This window comes from Schistocerca piceifrons, chromosome X, assembly GCF_021461385.2.
Source record: "Schistocerca piceifrons isolate TAMUIC-IGC-003096 chromosome X, iqSchPice1.1, whole genome shotgun sequence".
NCBI classification, from domain to species: Eukaryota; Metazoa; Arthropoda; class Insecta; order Orthoptera; family Acrididae; genus Schistocerca; species Schistocerca piceifrons.
Window position 1 is genome coordinate 86,388,319 of NC_060149.1, and position 19,442 is coordinate 86,407,760.

A 19,442-nucleotide genomic window follows, 5' to 3' on the forward strand; every position below is an offset into this window, starting at 1 on the left:
AAACTATGTATTTATCAGAACAGTTTCATTGCTGAAATGTTTTTTATTAGGTGATAAGACTTACAGGCATTTTGTTTGGTCCACAGTTTATTATGTGGAGTGCCATGTATCATAATTATATTGTATGTAGAAATTATAAAAATATCCTTTAACTTCACTATAAAAAAGTTAACGTGTACAGCCATTTTGTTCTGAAGTTATTGCCACATCCTTGGTATTCGTGGGGCATATGACCAAAAAGTTTAATAACTTTGAGAGACCATCTTTACAATTTTCTAGTTTTATTTTGTGCCTATTGAATAAAATTTCTCCAATAACTGAAAGCAATCCATGTAAGAAAACTTGAACAATGTGTTTTGTCTACCATATATGTGTGAGTTCCATGTTCTTACCATTAACTATTTTCATGGTGCTGTTCAGACTTTTATAGGAGTTTTATGAACCATTTGCTTAACTGTAGGTTGTTGAATGAGTGTTTCTCTTAATCATGCTAAGTGAGTTTTGTGCTTTCATTCAATTACTACAATATTTTTTTGTATAGTGATGGAAAAACATTTGAAATGAATACCATGTCTCTTTCTTTCTTTTTCCTCACAGGCAGCCATGAACCGAGAACAGTTTGTGGATTGGAGTAAGTAATGATAACACTAAAGGGAAATTAAATATTCAATATCCCCAAAATTAAAGAGCTTTTTTTCTTTTCTTCTATAAGAATGTTGTAAGAAGAAACTGAGTGTGAACAACAATAGATATTAAAATTGTACTTCACAAGATGGAACAAATGACTTGGTGTAACTGTTAGACATACTAAGTACTAAAGATCATTTCTTAAGCTCTTAAAATTGTGTATTCTTTCTTCTGAAGCTGAATTAAGAAGCAGTATATCAGTATGCTGACAAAGAGACTGTTCACCCAGAAGCTTGTAACTTGCTCAGCCCCCATTCAGAGCAGGGCAAGGGAGCAGAAACATAGGAAATGATGATTTATGGGATCTGGGATTGTCTCCATAACTCTCTCTTATATGCGTTGTCCAGTAAAGACTGACACTGATACCATTGAGGCAATATTAAAGAAAATAGCATTTCCTCATTCAATGTAGGTATTTTTGAGTAATATGCTTGTGTTTCTTCTTTTCATCTGCTCCTAATAGAAATAATTGGTAAGGAAATGTGTTTGTACTACACATCAGTCATTATGCGACCTCCAGGGACTTGAGTTTCTGCCGTGCCATCATAATCAGAAAATACACTCCTGGAAATTGAAATAAGAACACCATGAATTCATTGTCCCATGAAGGGGAAACTTTATTGACACATTCCTGGGGTCAGATACATCACATGATCACACTGACAGAACCACAGGCACATAGACACAGGCAACAGAGCATGCACAATGTCGGCACTAGTACAGTGTATATCCATCTTTCGCAGCAATGCAGGCTGCTATTCTCCCATGGAGACGATCGTAGAGATGCTGGATGTAGTCCTGTGGAACGGCTTGCCATGCCATTTCCACCTGCGCCTCAGTTGGACCAGCGTTCGTGCTGGACGTGCAGACCGCGTGAGACGACGCTTCATCCAGTCCCAAACATGCTCAATGGGGGACAGATCCGGAGATCTTGCTGGCCAGGGTAGTTGACTTACACCTTCTAGAGCACGTTGGGTGGCACGGGATACACGCGGACGTGCATTGTCCTGTTGGAACAGCAAGTTCCCTTGCCGGTCTAGGAATGGTAGAACGATGGGTTCGATGACGGTTTGGATGTACCGTGCACTATTCAGTGTCCCCTCGACGATCACCAGTGGTGTACGGCCAGTGTAGGAGATCGCTCCCCACACCATGATGCCGGGTGTTGGCCTGTGTGCCTCGGTCGTATGCAGTCCTGATTGTGGCGCTCACCTGCACGGCGCCAAACACGCATACGACCATCATTGGCACCAAGGCAGAAGCGACTCTCATTGCTGAAGACGACACGTCCCCATTCGTCCCTCCATTCACGCTTGTCGCGACACCACTGGAGGCGGGTGCACGATGTTGGGGCGTGAGCGGAAGACGGCCTAACGGTGTGCGGGACCGTAGCCCAGCTTCATGGAGACGGTTGCGAATGGTCCTCGCAGATACCCCAGGAGCAACAGTGTCCCTAATTTGCTGGGAAGTGGCGGTGCGGTCCCCTACGGCACTGCGTAGGATCCTACGGTCTTGGCGTGCATCCGTGCATCGCTGCGGTCCGGTCCCAGGTCGACGGGCACGTGCACCTTCCGCCGACCACTGGTGACAACATCGATGTACTGTGGAGACCTCACGCCCCACGTGTTGAGCAATTCGGCGGTACGTCCACCCGGCCTCCCGCATGCCCACTATACGCCCTCGCTCAAAGTCCGTCAACTGCACATACGGTTCACGTCCATGCTGTCGCGGCATGCTACCAGTGTTAGAGACTGCGATGGAGCTCCGTATGCCACGGCAAACTGGCTGACACTGACGGCGGCGGTGCACAAATGCTGCGCAGCTAGCGCCATTCGACGGCCAACACCGCGGTTCCTGGTGTGTCCGCTGTGCCGTGCGTGTGATCATTGCTTGTACAGCCCTCTCGCAGTGTCCGGAGCAAGTATGGTGGGTCTGACACACCGGTGTCAATGTGTTCTTTTTTCCATTTCCAGGAGTGTACATGTGTAGTGTTTTATCAACCTATGATAGCCACTCAGTTCAGGACTCATTGAGTTTATGTCCCATAGATTTTTCCATTTTAGTCTTCTGGAATGTTGTCAGAATTGGTAGGCAAGGTGCAAATTTTGTGCAGAGAAATTTAAGGTGGGAAAAGTGATAGGAAAATTGCAAGGTTCCATCTATGTAGTAAATTGTGGTGTATTAGAGCAGGACTCAGGCTTACCCTAAACCTAAGTTTAATATCAGTTACATTATCGTGTAATATAATCCATACAATTTGTCAATGGCCTTGCTGCAGTGGTAACACAGGTTCCTGTCCGATCACCAAAGTTAAGCACTGTTAGGCTTGGCTTGCACTTGGATGGGTGACCATCTGAGTCTGCTGAGTGCAGTTGGCAAGTGGGATGCACTCAGTCCTTGTGAGGCCAGTTGAAGAGCTACTTCACTGAGAAGTAACAGTGTTATGAAAAGGAAAGTTGCTACTCACCATATAGCATAGATGCTGAGTTGCAGATAGGCACAATAAAAAGACTGTCACAAATATAGCTTTCGGCCAGTAAGGCCTTCGTCAGAATTAAACAGACGCACACATACACACTCACGCAAATGCAACTCATACACATGACTGGAGTCTCAGGCAACTGAGGCCACACTGCGAGCAGCAGCACCAGTGTGTGATGGGAGTGGCGACTGGGTGGAGATAAGGAGGCGGCAGGAGCGGGGGTGGGATAGTGGGGTAGTGGTGGCGGACTGTGACATGCAGTTGGGTAGAGTGTAGGGACAAGGTGTAGAGAGGGTAGGGCAGCTATGTGCAGTCAGGAGGTTGGATGGAGTGCAGCAGTGAGGTGGGTGTTGGGGGGGGGGGGGAGGTGGATAGGGAAAAAGGAGAGAAGTAAAAATACTGATTGTGATGATGGAATGAGGGCTGTGTAGAGCTGGACTGGGAACAGAGAAGGGGCTGGATGGGAGAGGACAATAACTAACAAAGGTTGAGGCCAGGAGGATTACAGGAACGTAGGATATATTGCAAGTAAAGTTCCCACCTGCGCAGTTCAGAAAAGCTGGTGTTGGTGGGGAGGATCCATATGGCACAGGCTGTGAAGCAGTCATTGAAATGAAGTATGTCATGTTTGGCAGTGTGTTCAGCAACTGGGTGGTCCACTTGTTTCTTGGTCATAGTTTGTCAGTGGCCATTCATGAGGACAGAGAGCATGTTGGTTGTCATGCCCATATAGAATGCAACACAGTGGTTGCAGCTTAGCTTGTAGATCACATGACTGGTTTCACAGGTAGCCCTGCCTTTGATGGGGTAGATGATGACTGTGACCAGACTGGAATAGGTGGTGGTGGGAGGATGTATGGGGCAGGTCTTGCATCTTGGTCTATTACAGGGTTATGAGCCATGAGGTAAGGGGCTGGGAGCAGGGGTTATTTAGGAATGGACGAGTATATTGTGTAGGTTTGGTGGGCAGCGGAATACCACTGTGGGAGGGGTGGGAAGGATAGTGGATAGGACACAGAAATGTCCTTCTTTTCTGCTATGCCCCTCCTCACTTCTCCACTGCCCTTCGTCTAACCTCCTGGCTGCACATAGCTGCCCTGCCCTCTTTCCATCTCGTCTCTGCACGCTCCCCAACAGCACATCACTGTCTGCCACCCCTACCCCACTATCCCTCCTCCTCCCCGCCCCAGCCTCCCCCTTTCCTCTCACCCAGTCGCCACTCCCATCATGCAATGTTGCTTCCGCTTGCAGTGTGGCCTGGGGGGGGGGGGGGGTGTCTAATTATGAAGATGTTACTAGCCGAAAGCTATATTTCTGAAAGTCTTTTTATTGTGCTTATGTGTGACTCAGCATCTCCGCTATATGGTGAGTAGCAGATTTCCTTTCCATAATACTGTTACATTCCATCCTGGATTTTCCATTGTTTGATTTTTGACTGAGAAGTAGCAGCTGGGGTATGAAAACTGACAACGGGCGGGAGAGTGGTGTGCTGACCGCATGCCCTCCAATCCGTATTCAGTGATGCCTATTGGCAGAGGATTACACGCAGTCGATTGGTACTGTTGGGCTTTCAGAGGCCTTTTCAGATGGAGTTTCATTTTAACTATTGATTGATATAGTTATTAGATGTCCTCATGAGGGATATTGTGCCTAATTCTGTCCAATTGGTATGTTAGATTGTCACAATACTGAACTGGTTGGAGGCCCCTACCCACAATGCTAAAGACATTCTTTGAGGAGATATCCAGGGGCCTTGCTGGTCAAAATATTTTGATAATCACGAAGATAATCAGTAGAGACGCTCGTCATATGCTGGCGGGCATAACACTCGGGTGACAAAAGTTATGGGATACCTCCTAATGTTGTGTCAGACGCCCTTTTGCCCAGATTAGTGCAGCAACTTGACGTGGCATGGACTCAAGAAGTCATTGGAAGTCCCCCACTGAAATATTGAGCCATGCTGCCTCTACAGCCTCCTGTAATGATCGTAGTGTTACTGGTGCAGGATGTTGTCCGTGAACTAACCTCTTGATTATGTTCCGTAAATGTTCAGTGGAATTTATGTCGCGCGATCTGGGTGACCAAATCATTCACTCAGACTGTCCGTAATGTTATTCAAACCAATCGTGAACAATTGTGACGTGATGCATTGTCATCCATAAAAGTCCCATCATTATTTGGGAACATGAACTCCATGAATGGCAGCAAATGGTCTCCAAGTAGCTGAACATAACCATTTCCAGTCAATGATTGATTCAGTTAGACCAGAGGACACAGTCCATTCCATGTAAACACAGCCCACACCATTATGGAGGACAACAAGCTTGCAGAGTGCCTTGCTAAAAACTTGGGTCCATGGCTTCACATGGTCTGCACCACACTCAATTGCTACGATCCGCTCTTACCAACTGAAATTGTGACTCATCTGATCAGGCCATTGTTTCCCAGTCATCTAGGGTCCAGCCGAGGCTAGGAGAGGCAATGCAGGCGATATCACACTGTTAGCAAAAACACTTATGTCATCTACTGCCATAACCCATTCATGCCAGATTTTGCTACACTGTTGTAACAGATACATTCATTGCATGTTCCGTATTAATTTCTGTTGTTCTTTCATGCAGTGTTGCTCATCTGTCAGCACTGACAACTCTACCCAAACACTGCTGCTCTCGAGAAGTAATGACTGATATTTGGTATTCTCAACACACTGTTGACACTGTGGATCCCGGAATATTGAATTCCCTAGAGATTTCTGTAATGGAATGTCCCATGCATCTATCTCCAACTGCTATTCTGAATTCAAAGTCAGTTAATTCTCATCATCTTTTCACGTGAATCACCTGAGTACAAATGACAGCTCCGCCAGTGCATTATCTTCCTACACCTTGTGCATGTGATGCTACTGCCATCTGTATGTGTGCGCATCACTATCGCATGACTTTTGTCACCTCAGTGTACATGAATATATTGGAAAATTAGCCTATGTCTTAGCTCATAGTTATTGAGAATTCACGCTGTGCGTTGTCTCACATGACAGAAATTGTGTGCCGGTCATCCCTGTTGCAAAAAGTGTAAATAAATGTACTTCACAGTCTGTAAGCCAATATCCTTATCGTCTGTTGCAGGATTGTAGATCATATGGTAAGCATGAATATTGTGACTTTTATGGATGCCATTAAGCTGCTCTTAAGAATCAGCAGGGACTTAGAAAAACCACGTGTAAAGCACAATCTTTTTTTCACAATATCTTCAATATAGTGGATACAGGTGAATAAGTGGATTCTGTTTACTTAGATTTTCAAAAGTCATTCGGCACTGTACAACATTATTGACTGCCAGTTGACCTGTGATCTTGCAGGATATTTTCATAAATTTGTGATTGCTTGGAGAACTTTTGATTAATGGAACCCACTTTGTTATACTTCATGGTGGTAATTAAAATACATTAAATTAGTATCTGCTGTGCTCCAGTAATGTGTAACATGGCCACCAATATTCTCAACATACACGAATAATTTATCAGATAGGGTATCCAAATCTGAGTGATTGCTGACAAAGGTTTATGACTTACAGGAAAATGCTTATAAGAAAATGCAGTATGACTTAGTATCTCTTCTTGGTGTGCTGAACTTTAATTCTCTTTAGATGTGAATAAATGCTAGATAAATCCTTTAACAAAGAAAAAGAACTCAATAGTACCTCATTAGATAACCACTACACTTCAGAAGCCTTTTACATTGTTTAAATACCTATAGCTAATACTAATAATCTACATGAAATGGAGCAAACAGTTTAAATCAGCAATAGGGTAGGTGAATGGTAGAATTAAATTTGTTTGGACAGGGTATATACAACCCGGGAGGTCCGGGAAAAACCCGGGAATTTTTTCATCCGGGAAAAACCCGGGATATCTTCAGAATTCCGGGAATTTTTCATTGTTTGAGTTTTCAGTTAAATTTTTGTAATTTTGACTGGTAAGAACCGACACTCTAACAAAGGATATTACTGTATCCCGCTACTGCGTAATAATACTTCAACAATAAAACATAAACGAGAGAAAAAAACGAAAATAACTTTTGCAAAGGAAATGCGCCATATACAACAACGACACACAGTGCTCATGCAAGCGTCTGCCAATTGAAAATGTGTCCCAGGCTTTAGGAAGACAATGCAGTGTTCCATAACAACAAATTGCTTCCAATGAGCGTGAAGTCGCAACTGTTTACATTCGATTTGTTTTAGCAGTTACGCGCGGGCTCATGCGCATGCACAGTTGAGTCACGTTTGAGTAGTAGAGTCCCCCGTTTCTGGCTACAGGAATGTGGCTGTTGGCTGTGCAAGCAGACGCAGCAAGCAGCTAGATGCTACCGGGAAAAGGGGGCGCCAAATTCATATTCTTGAGGGAAATCCAGCACACGTTTCTCTATCGATTATTCATATGATTTTGAAACCCTTCCCTGTTGGTTTTGAACTTTTTTGAACACATTTTAAGTTCATTTCTGAATGAATGATAAGTTGACTTTTGAATGCATGCGTAGTGTACGTTATGTCTCTGTCAGGAGAATCCTCGTCGCATCTTCAAATAAACTTTCCGCAGACAAAAGGGGGCGGGGCAATACGAGCTGAGGGAGTAAAGCCGAAAGGTCGAACGCCAATCGCTGTCTGATTATGTGGTTGATTGGGTTTGTTATAATTACTAGCGAAATCCATAGATTCAGACTACCAGAATGGAAATAAACGACTAACAGGAATAACAGGTGAGAAAGATTACGTATTATCTTCTCGGTGTATCCAAGAAAATGAAATTTTGACAGAAAATTTTTGGCCAGATCGCTACACTAGTAAGGACCAGTTGTACAGTCGCCGGCTAGCAGACGTGTAAGTTCTATTCTGGAAGTAACTCGGAAAACGTGTTGTTCGAACACGTGATAACGCCTAACCGGAAAATAATCGCAGGATAACTAAACCTGTGATTCTGACAGGGTTAGAGAAGTTAATCTGCGAACAAATTTTGACAGTGGCAGCAATAGCTACAGAATTGGTGATGACAAGATTGTTAGAACGAGGAAGGAGAAGAAACGGGGACATCACACAGATTATGGAAGAATAAGACGATTCCAAATTTATATAAAAATTTCGTAATACTACTTTTCGATCTCATGCTTGAGAAGCTGGTGCGTATGAATGAAATGTGAAACTATTTCCTAACATAAAGCCTTTTGCTCGTAGTAGGCCTAATAGCCATTTGATATTGGTACTTCCTGGATTATATTCTGTCGTGTTATAAAAATGGCCATTTGTGCCAAAACAGTCTCGCTTATTTGGTGTGTTATAAATTGCTGCCATATTAGAAACGCCTATTTTGTTTTATCTAGCAAACAGAGACAAAATAGACGATCTAGAAACCACACCAGTCTCGGGTATTATTTGTATTAACAGCTTTTTCAGTATTAGATAATGAAATTTCGATTTTTCATGTAGCAAAACGCTTGACGAGGTAATAGATTCTTTCGCAGAAAGGAAAGCACGCCATGTAAAGCTGTAGCAAGATTAGAGAGAAAAAAATGCTAGCAGCTAAGGTTTTAAGAAATGTGTAATTTCTTGCTTATCTCTTGTCAGTATTGGTTTTATATATCCTATATTTAATTTTATGTCACACAAAACAGCAAGTTATTAACTAATAGGCAACAAAGAGTTCTGACTTTCTGAAGAGTTCTTGTTCTCTCGATTACAAATAATCCCATCCGCTATTAATTGCGAGATTTTTTTTTAAGAGGGGCAGGCTGTGAAACCGGCCTACTGGGAGCAGGAGAGGCACCACAGGACATTTCATTTCCACTCGCCTGAATATAGTTTGGACGTGCGGTAGAAAAATGCTTTATGAAGAGGCGTGGCACTGCACTTTGGCATACTTAAGACCAAATAATAGGTCTTACATTTCCTTGAATACATATGTTTTATGTTTCACACAGATGTGCGCTACAAGATGAACATATTTTGAAAATTCGATTTTTTTTAGTATTGACTCGGTTCGCAAATGTCGTAGATCCGGGGCTGATGCGCAGAGCAGTCTGAGTTACATTGTGTAGTCTCCACATGACCCGTGTTTCCATTTAGTGATTTTGCTGTTTCCCCTACGTTTACTCTCACGTCAAATGAAAACAAAACGGATATCTGTGGCCGGGAGCTATAAAGTGAATTAAAACACATTCACATAATTACGGAAGCCCAAAATATGTCATTAGTTTCAGATTTTATTTTATTTCCGATTTTCTGACAGCATGCATTAATCGCCTTGCAGAACAATGAAGTTATTTTTGTCTGTTTGCTAAAGAAATTTGACTTTTGGTAACCTTTTCCGCAGAGGCAGTCAATGTATTTGAGACGATATGTTTAATTCCACAGTACTGGCTAGTTTCAACTGTACGCTACATTTCAAGTGCACGTTTTCATTTTCTAGCACGTACCGGTATGGCGTTATGTCATAATAAAGAACCAAACATGATATAATACAGTACTGGTGCTCCAAGAAAATTTACATCCCGAAAACCACACTGAAAAGCTTAATATCAGGTCGAGGTCTACTTCATTGGGAATCCGGACATACGAATGTGTACTTTAAGTATGCACTTTAAATGTGCACACTTTAATATTGTTCATGAAATTCCGATGCCCTTGCAGTATCCTCTGATGTCTTGTTTCTTTTATGACATAATGTATGATCTTTCAATGTTTTACACGTACGTACATACGGGCTTCCTACGTCATGATAGCTACCCAAGCGCGGTGTCGCCTGTTATCTGCGCTTTCTGGCAACTGCTGAAACGAACCAATTTCTAACAGGTCGCGGGAAAATATTGCAAATAGTGGTTTGAAAAGCGTTACTTTGAAAGTGAATATCCTTTTACGTAAGTTGAACAATGTGCAAGAATGTACCATGAATTTATTAAATCACAGAGCGTTTGACTCTCATTTAAAAAATCAACTTTTTGATGACGCTCCATTTAGAAGAATTTCGAACCCTGAATATCAGACATTTATGTCATTATTAAAAATTTTACTGGCACATTTGTGTTATATATCTTAAAGTGTAACACGCACAAAAAAGATCAACAATATATGCGAAAGCTTAGCTTCTCTTGCAGCTTGAGAACAATATTATATTTGCTTTTCTTGTAGCAACACTATGTATATTAATTTAAACTATTAACTTTCCCTGTTTGTGTGTTCGTGCTTCTTAACAGTGATGTTGCTGCTGGCTGACTACATCACGTGTCATATGCTCTGAATATCCGCTGTCATCGGCTGGCGAGATCACGTGACATGAGCTACGAACTGCCTACAAAAGCGCATGAAAATCTCGATTTCAATGATTCGGAAAGTAACATGCGTTGTTTGGTGGAATTCCAGTGTATACTTTCGTAATGCGAAAATACGCAGCGTACATGTTGCTGCACATCAAAGATGTTTCCAAAACGTGTCTTTTTCCCTGAGTTTCGTTCTCTAAAGTGCCGGTAAATTGTACGCCCGTGTATAAAACCATAACCATTCAAAGGATTGATAACGGAAAATAAACTGTCACCCGGCAGAAAGTGTACTTTTAACCGGGAAATCCGGGAGTTTTTTCGTTGTCCACATATACACCCTGTTGAAGGATTGGGGGAAGTATAGTGCATCTGCAAAGAAATCTGCAAGCAAGATGCTAGTGTGACCATTTTTAGAGTACTGATTTAGCATATGGAGTCTTTATCATATAGCTATGTCAGCAGAAACCACACAATTCCTGAGAGCCACTGCTAGGTTCATAATAGGTTAATACAGCCTGTATAAAACTGTAACACAGATGCTAGGTTGAACACAAATGCGGATTTTTTGAAGATAGGTGGACATCATCTTCCTCCCCCTGCCCTCTTGTTCTGTCTCAATATTTTGCATTATCTTCAAAGTTGTTGCTGGTATCATTCAAGGATAACTGGTTCTTCTGATTTCAAAATCTCACAGTTAGCTTCATGTGTCTCCCACGCTATATTGTATCCAGCAGATCTTGCATTACAATAGTCTTTGTAATGGAATGGTTTTAGAGGACTGCAACTGGTTAATAATGCACAAATAAACAACTATTTTCTGTATCACCCACACATTATTTCTGTTCAACACAACAGTCAGTAGTCATGTTATCATCATCTGGTGAATTTTTTACTTTCTTGATTTTAAATATATCAAAAGGGAAACTCACTTGAGAAAACTGTAAAATTAGGAGTCATACTGATTGGCCAGTGCTTACCTTTAGGAGAGGAGATTCCCAGAAGTACCTATAGACATTTAAGCGTAGGGCGGGAAAAGAAGAAAAAAAAACAGTAACTAGCTTTTGGAACAGTTAGTTTCTTCCTTTAGGGAGAAAAGGTGGATTGGTGGGGGAAGGTCAGAAAATCTGTAGTAAAGAAGGGGTGATAGAGATGCTCTGTCCTCACAATTGATGAGGGAGGGATTAAAAGTTCCAGATGATAGGTGTTGTCTCTGCTGTTTTTAAATTTGTCAGTTGGCAGTACTTGAAATGTTTCCTTTTGAAGATAAATACAGACCAGACATTCAACCTGCTCTTTATTTTAAATTTCACTCACAGCATGTCCATGTGATGTGTCTGGCAACCAGCAGTCTGGAGATAAGGTGTAGTTATGTTGCAGTTATGCTGAAGTGCTTATGTTAGAAACAGCACTGAAGAATGTCAGTAAAATTTCTGCATGTAACAAAAAACTATATGTACTGTATAATAATAATAATAATAATAATAATAATGAAAGAAAAAATCTGCCATAGCACACAACTTGTTTGTCACTATGCATTCAGATACATCATTTTTTTGGCAGCTCATGTTAAGCAAAGGTGTTAGCTGTTTTCAAGCTTACAAGAATTAAATTGAAAAAGATTCGAAATGTTTAATTTGTATAGGATGTTCCTTATCTGTACCATTAAAATACTTTTAATTAAGAAAATTACCTTTGATTAGCATCTTTAACAGCATCTTATTTCCAAATATGCAACTTTGTATAGGTTTTTGGCAATTTTACATATAAAAATACACTACTGTGCAAAGGTTAAGAATGAAAATAACTTTTACATGAAGTGTTACTGCCAAGTAACAGTGTTTGATGAAACTTGGTTCCTTATTTAGAAAGAAATGATAATGTATACTACAGAAGTTACATACACAAGAGGTAAACAGAAATGACACTTTTATTGAAAAACAATAATTACACTGAAGTTACTGTGGTTTCTGATGGTCCTCTGGATGTTAGAAAATGTGGGACATGATTCTTAATAGGGTGTATGTTCACTATGGACCGCAACACATGCTCTGCAGTGTGCTGCCATGCTGGCCACAAGGTTGGTAAGGAGTTATTGTGTCAAGGTGTTTCACTCCTCCACCAGCATGGTTGGCAAATGCTGGATGGTTGTTGGTGGATGTGGACATGCTGCATTGTTTCTCACCAGTGCATCCCACATGTGCTCGGTGGGATTTAAGTCCAGGAAACGGGCAGGACAGTCCATTCAATGAATATGCGCCATTATACCACAACACCTGGACCACCAAAATGATCATGTTTGACAATTTTCTTGGAAGCATTATGAGTCTATATAAGGCGAGAAGTGGAAACACGTGATGCATTGAGACCCAATGTCAAACATGACTGTTTTGCTGGTGCAGGTGCTATGTTATGGTGTGGGGAGGCATCATGTTCCACAGGAGTACTTACCTCCAAATTGTTGAACATGATACTCTCACTGGTGAACATTATTTTGACACTGTACTACTTCCCCATGTGCAACTTTTCAAGGGTGCTTTTGGCCCTGACTTAATTTTTGTAGAAGACAACACGACCGCATCAGACAGCAAAGGGAGTCTTGTAACGAGAAATTATTCGCCGTCTGCTTCACACCTGCTGTGCAGCGAGCTACGTAAATTTAAGTATTAACTGTGTTTTTCTCACTTATCGCTTCTTTTTCTGTGTGTTTTTGCTTTTAGGAAGCTTTAATTTTCAAGTACTAGTAATAGTGTTCCATAGATTTCATGTTTGTTTTGAATACAGTCAGAGAGAGTCCCTTTAGTCAGCTGTAGTGCCAGTGTCGTCGTAACTGCTGTCTGCTTCACATCTGCTGTGCAGCAAGCTATGTAAATTTAAGTATTAACTGTGTTTTTCTTACTTGTCATTTCTTTTTCCATGTGTTTTTGCTTTTAGGAAGCTTTAATTTTCGAGTACTAGTAATAGTGTTCCATAGATTTTGTGTTTGTTTTGAATACAATCCAGAGACAGATAGTGCTTATTTTCATTGTTTTCAACAATAAGTGTTTAGTAACCACAGTTTAGTCAGCTATCTGCCACCTTTAGTGAATTAGCAGTCTAGCTAAAAGTTGATTAACTCTCTACAGTAAATTGTTGGTTTCTTAGGATGGATAGGATTTGTGACTGCTGTGTACGGATGCAGGAGGAGCTGGCCACTGTTCGTGAGCAGCTGAACGTCCTGATGGCCACAGTCAGCTGTCTTCAGGCTGCTGCCTCGGAGTGTAGTGGCAGTGGGGAATCTGGGGCATCGCATGGTACACCCCAGGTGTTATATGCTTCAACCATGGTCCTGCTGTCGAGACATCTTCACGGGTACCGGGCGCAGTTGGGCCACCCTCTCAACAAGGGGAGTGGCGTGCTCAGCGGTGTTCACGTTGCTCGAGACACAGGGTCAATTTGGAGGCTGGCCGTGTGGCATCGCCCGCTCTGCCTGTGAGTGGACATGTGGCCGCTCCTTCAGTAAGGTCCGTACAGGCACACGAGAGGGAGGGGTTTATTAGTGATTGGGAGCTCCAATGTTAGGCGGGTGATGGAGCCCCTTAGGGAAATAGCGGAAATGCCGGGGAAGAAGGCCCGTGTTCACTCTGTCTGCTTGCCGGGGGGTCTCATCCGAGATGTGGAGGAGGCCCTGCCAGCGGCGATAGAGCACGCTGGGTGCACCTGACTGCAAATTGTTGCTTATGTTGCTACCAATGGCTCCTGCCGTCTGGGTTCAGAGGTTATCCTCAGTTCATACAGGCAGTTGGTGGAGTTGGTGAAGGCGGAAAGCCTCACTCATGGGGTGGAATCTGAGCTAACTATCTGTAGTATAATTCCCAGAACTGATAGGGATCCTCTGGTTTGGAGCCAAGTGGAAGCTTTAAACCAGAGGCTCAGACGATTCTGCAGAGATCTGGGGTGCAAATTTCTTGACCTCCGCTATCGGGTGGAGAAATGTATGGTCCCCTTGAATAGGTCAGGCGTGCACTACATGCAGGAAGTGGCTACAAGGGTAGTGGAGTACGTGTGGAGTGCACATATGAGTTTTTTAGGTTAGAGAATTCCCTCCCTAGGCCCGACAAGACGGCTCCTGAGACTCGACAAGGTAGTAGTTGGCAAAACGCAACAGGTAATAACAATATTAATGTGGTAATAGTAAACTACAGGAGCGTCTATAGAAAGGTCCCAGAACTGCTCTCATTAATATACGGTCACAATGCCCACATAGTACTAGGGACAGAAAGTTGGCTGAAACCGGATGTAAACAGTAATGAAATTGTAAACTCAGATTGGAATGTATACCACAGAGACAGGCTGGACAGTGAAGGGGGAGGCGTGTTTATAACGATAAAAAGTGCAATAGTATCAAAGCAAATTGATGGAGATCCGAAATGTGAAATATTGTGGGTGAAGGTCACGGTTAAAGCAGGCCCAAACATGGTAATTGGATATCTCTATAGACCCCCTGGCTCAGCAGCTGTTGTGGCAGAGCACCTGAAGGAAAATTTGAAAAATATTTTGAGTAGATTTCGCGACCATGTTGTAGTTCTGGGTGGAGATTTTAATTTACCAGATATAGACTGGGAGACTCAAACGTTTATAATGGGTGGCAGGGACAAAGAATCCAGTGAAATTTTTTTAAGTGCATTGTCTGAAAACTGCCTTGAGCAGTTAAACAGAGAACCGACTCGTGACGATAACATATTAGACCTTCTGGTGACAAACAGACTCGAACTATTTGAAACAGTTAACGCAGAACAGGGAATCAGCGATCATAAAGCGGTTACTGCATCGATGATTTCAGTCATAAATAGAAATATTAAAAAAGGTATGATGATTTTTCTGTTTAGCAAAAGTGACAAAAAGCAGATTTCAGAGTACTTGACGACTCAACACAAAAGTTTTGTCTCAAGTACAGATAGTGTTGAGGATCAGTGGAAAAAGTTCAAAACCATCATACAGTATGCATTAGATGAGTATGTGCCAAGCAAGATCATAACAGATGGAAAAGAGACACAGTGGTACAACAGCAGAGTTAGAAAACTGCTACGGAAGCAAAGGGAACTTCACGTCAAACATAAACATTGCCAAAGCCTTCCAGACAAACAAAAATTACATGAAGCGAAATGTAGTGTGAGGAGGGCTATGCGAGAGGCATTCAACGAATTCGAAAGTAAAGTTCTATGTACTGACATGGCAGAAAATCCTAAGAAATTTTGGTCTCATGTCAAAGCTGTCAGTGGATCAAAACAAAATGTCCAGACACTCTGTGACCAAAATGGTACTGAAACAGAGGATAACAGCCTAAAGGCCAAAATACTAAATGTCTTTTTCCAAAGCTGTTTCACAGAGGAAGACTGCACTGTAGTTCCTTCTCTAGATTGTTGCACAGATGACAAAATGGTAGATATCGAAATAGATGACAGAGGGATAGAAAAACAATTAAAATCGCTCAAAAGAGGAAAGGCCGCTGGACCTGATGGAATACCAGTTCGATTTTACACAGAGTACGCGAAGGAACTTGCCCCCTTCTTGAGGCGGTGTACCGTAGGTCTCTGGAAGAGCGTAGCGTTCCAAAAGATTGGAAAAGGGCACAGGTCATCCCCATTTTCAAGAAGGGATGTCGAACAGATGTGCAGAACTATAGACCTATATCTCTAACGTCGATCAGTTGTAGAATTTTGGAACACATATTATGCTCGAGTATAATGACTTTTCTGGAAACTAGAAATCTACTCTGTAGGAATCAGGATGGGTTTTGAAAAAGACGATCGTGTGAAACCAAGCTCGCGCTATTCGTCCACGAGACTCAGAGGGCCATAGACACGGGTTCACAGGTAGATGCCATGTTTCTTGACTTCCGCAAGGCGTTCAATACAGTTCCCCAACAGTCGTTTAATGAACAAAGTAAGAGTATATGGACTATCAGACCAATTGTGTGATTGGATTGAAGAGTTCCTAGATAACAGAATGCAGCGTGTCATTCTCAGTGGAGAGAAGTCTTCTGAAGTACGAGTGATTTCAGCTGTGCCGCAGGGGAGTGTCGTAGGACTGTTGCTATTCACAATATATATAAATGACCTTTTGGATATCCTCGGAAGTTCACTGAGGCTTTTTGCGGATGATGCTGTAGTATATCGAGAAGCTGTAACTGAAAAATCGTACTGAAATGCTGGAGGATCTGCAATGAATTGACACATGGTGCAGGGAATGGCTATTGAATCTCAATGTAAACAAGTGTAATGTGCTGCGAATACATAGAAAGAAATATCCTGTATCATTTAGCTACAATATAGCAGGTCAGCAACTGGAAGCAGTTAATTCTATAAATTATCTGGGAGTAGGCATTAGGAGTGATTTAAAATAGTATGACCACATAAAATTAATCGTCGGTAAAGCAGATGCCAGACTGGAGTACATTGGAAGAATCCTAAGGAAATGCAATCTGAAAACAAAGGAAGTAAGTTACAGTACGCTTGTTCGCCCACTGCTTGAATACTGCTCACCGGTGTGGGATCCGTACCAGATAGGGTTGAAGGAAGAGATAGAGAAGATCCAGTGGAGAGCAGTGTGCTTCATTACAGGATCATTTAGTAATTGCAAAAGCGTTACAGAGATGATAGATAAACTCCAATGGAAGACTCTGCAAGAGAGACGCTCAGTAGCTTGGTATGGGCTTTTGTTGAAGTTTCGAGAACATACCTTCACCAAGGAGTCAAGCAGTATATTGCTCCCTCCTACGTATATCTCCCGAAGAGACCATGAGGATAAAATCAGAGAGATAGAGCCCACACAGAGGAATACCAACAATCTTTCCTTCCACGAACGATACGAGACTGGAATAGAAGGGAGAACCGATAGAGGTACCCAAATACCCTCCGCCACACACTGTCAGGTGGCTTGCGGAGTATGGATATAGATGTAGATGTAGAATGGTCTGTACTGGACTGGACTGGACTGCCTGTTCCCTTTACTTAAATCCCATTGAGCACAAGCATGCTTGGGATGCATTGAAGAGACACATTGCAGTGTGTCCACAAGCACCAGTGATTATCCTGCAGTTGTCAACTCTGCTGGTGGAGGAATGGAACACACTACCACAAGAACTCCTTACCAAACTTGTGACCAGTATGGGAGCATGTTGCAGAGCAGGCATTGCCATCTGTGGTGATATCTCACTGTAATAAGAACCATGTCCTGCCTTGTGTAATGGCCAGGGGCCATCATTAATCATGGTGACTTCAGTTTAAGTATTGTCTTTCAGTAAAAGTGCCATATATGTTCGTCTCATTGCATATTTCTTACAGTTACCTTCTGTACTATGCTGTAGCTGTTCTTCCTATCTATATTTCATCAAGCTATTTTACTTGGCAGTGACTCGTCCTGCAAAAGTTACTTCTGTCCTTCAGTTTTGCACAACAGTGTATTTTTAATCCTATTACAGATGATGTTTCTTTTTAAAATAAAAGTACATGTAGATGTGCAAATATTATTTGTGGTATATTGATATTTCCAGAGCATTTAAAAAGCTTTTTAAGCAAGATTAAAGAAAATTTTTCTGTTTTGTCATTAAGTTTTATCCACTTTGCTTATTTACATAAATTTCAGTCTTTTCCTGTAAGACCTCTTACAGTTTCATTGTATTTGGGTTTTATGCTCTTTTTGCTTTATTTGTTTTCAAACTCTTGTAACTTTTTTGTTTGTGACTATTGTTGATCTGTCATGTATTTTGTATCAGGCTCTGCTTTTATGAGCGTTGTTCAATAAGTAATGCAACACACTTTTTTCTGAAAGCAGGTTCATTTTATTCTCGGTTTTGATACGCCATATTATTCCCCACTATTTTGACTGCAAAACCCTATTTTTCAACATACAGTTAACCATAGATTATCCACAGGCAGATTATCTGCTTTGAGGATTATCCATGGCCTATGTCTCCCAATTTTATTTTATTTAATTAACTAATTTTTTTTTAACTGCTGAAAATTTTTCTCTTAACCAGGAGTGGTTGCTGATGAATGATAATGTCACATAACAACACAATTGTGGTAAACAATGTGTTGCTCAGAAACCTCAAGCAGCGGGCTGTATTGTTGCAGTGGATACTGTAGTCATTTTTTTTTTTTTTTGTGAATGCAAAACAGTGTCTGAAAAGTGAAAACATGCTGTGCTGACAATACAGCAGAAATTGGAAATAATACGTATACTTAAAAAGGGAATCTGGCACTGATTTACGGTGTGGGTGAAACTACGATCCATGATCTTAAGAAAAACGAACGCAAAATAATTCAGTTTGCTAGCAGTTCTGACTTGTTTAAAGGTTTGTCAAAGCAGAAGGCTATGAAAATTTATACATATGCAGAAATTGACAAAGCCATGTTGGAATGGTTTCAGCAGAAAATAGCACAGAGGGTGCACAACTATCTGGCTCAAACAGGTCCAGTTTTTCTTCAAAACTTTGGGGGATTGAAGGAGATTTTAATGCCTCTTCTGGCTGGCAAACAAGGTTTAAACAGTGTCATGATATCCAGGAGATTGCTCATGAGCAACCATAGCTGCTTTTTTGAAAAGTACTCAAGGGTGTGAAACCGTCGACAAAGAAAATATTTCTGAATGGTTTGACATAGACTGCACAGAGCAATGTCATGAGATGTTGAGTGATAGTGCTATTGTTCAGAAGGTGCAAGGGAAATCCAAGAAGGTGAATGGCAGTGATGAACATGGCGACGTTCCTCTAATTCTGGAAACAGTAATCAGTGATGTATCAGCACTACAATTGGCCAAGGGATTACTGGACTACCTGGAACAGTAAAAAGATGCTCCCCTTTCTGACAAGTTGGTGTTGGGTATAATTCTTGGTGTGATACGTAAAAGACAAGCTACCTCACTGAGACAGAAATTAATTCAAAAGTATTTGGTTTCACAATAGTGTAGTGTAATGTGAAACTGGC

At 41.7% G+C, this 19,442-nt stretch overlaps 1 protein-coding gene and 1 pseudogene across 1 annotated transcript in view; both read left to right on the forward strand.

Annotated features, from left to right (window-relative positions):
- The window catches only part of LOC124723110 (caspase activity and apoptosis inhibitor 1-like), a 248,694-nt gene that overhangs the window by 194,903 nt on the left and 34,349 nt on the right, over positions 1–19,442 (forward strand). The window contains exon 6 of the mRNA XM_047248291.1: positions 598–631. Coding sequence (XP_047104247.1) covers positions 598–631 — 34 coding nt within the window. The remainder of the gene's footprint in view (positions 1–597; positions 632–19,442) is intronic.
- Positions 2,947–3,065, forward strand: LOC124724033 (annotated as a pseudogene).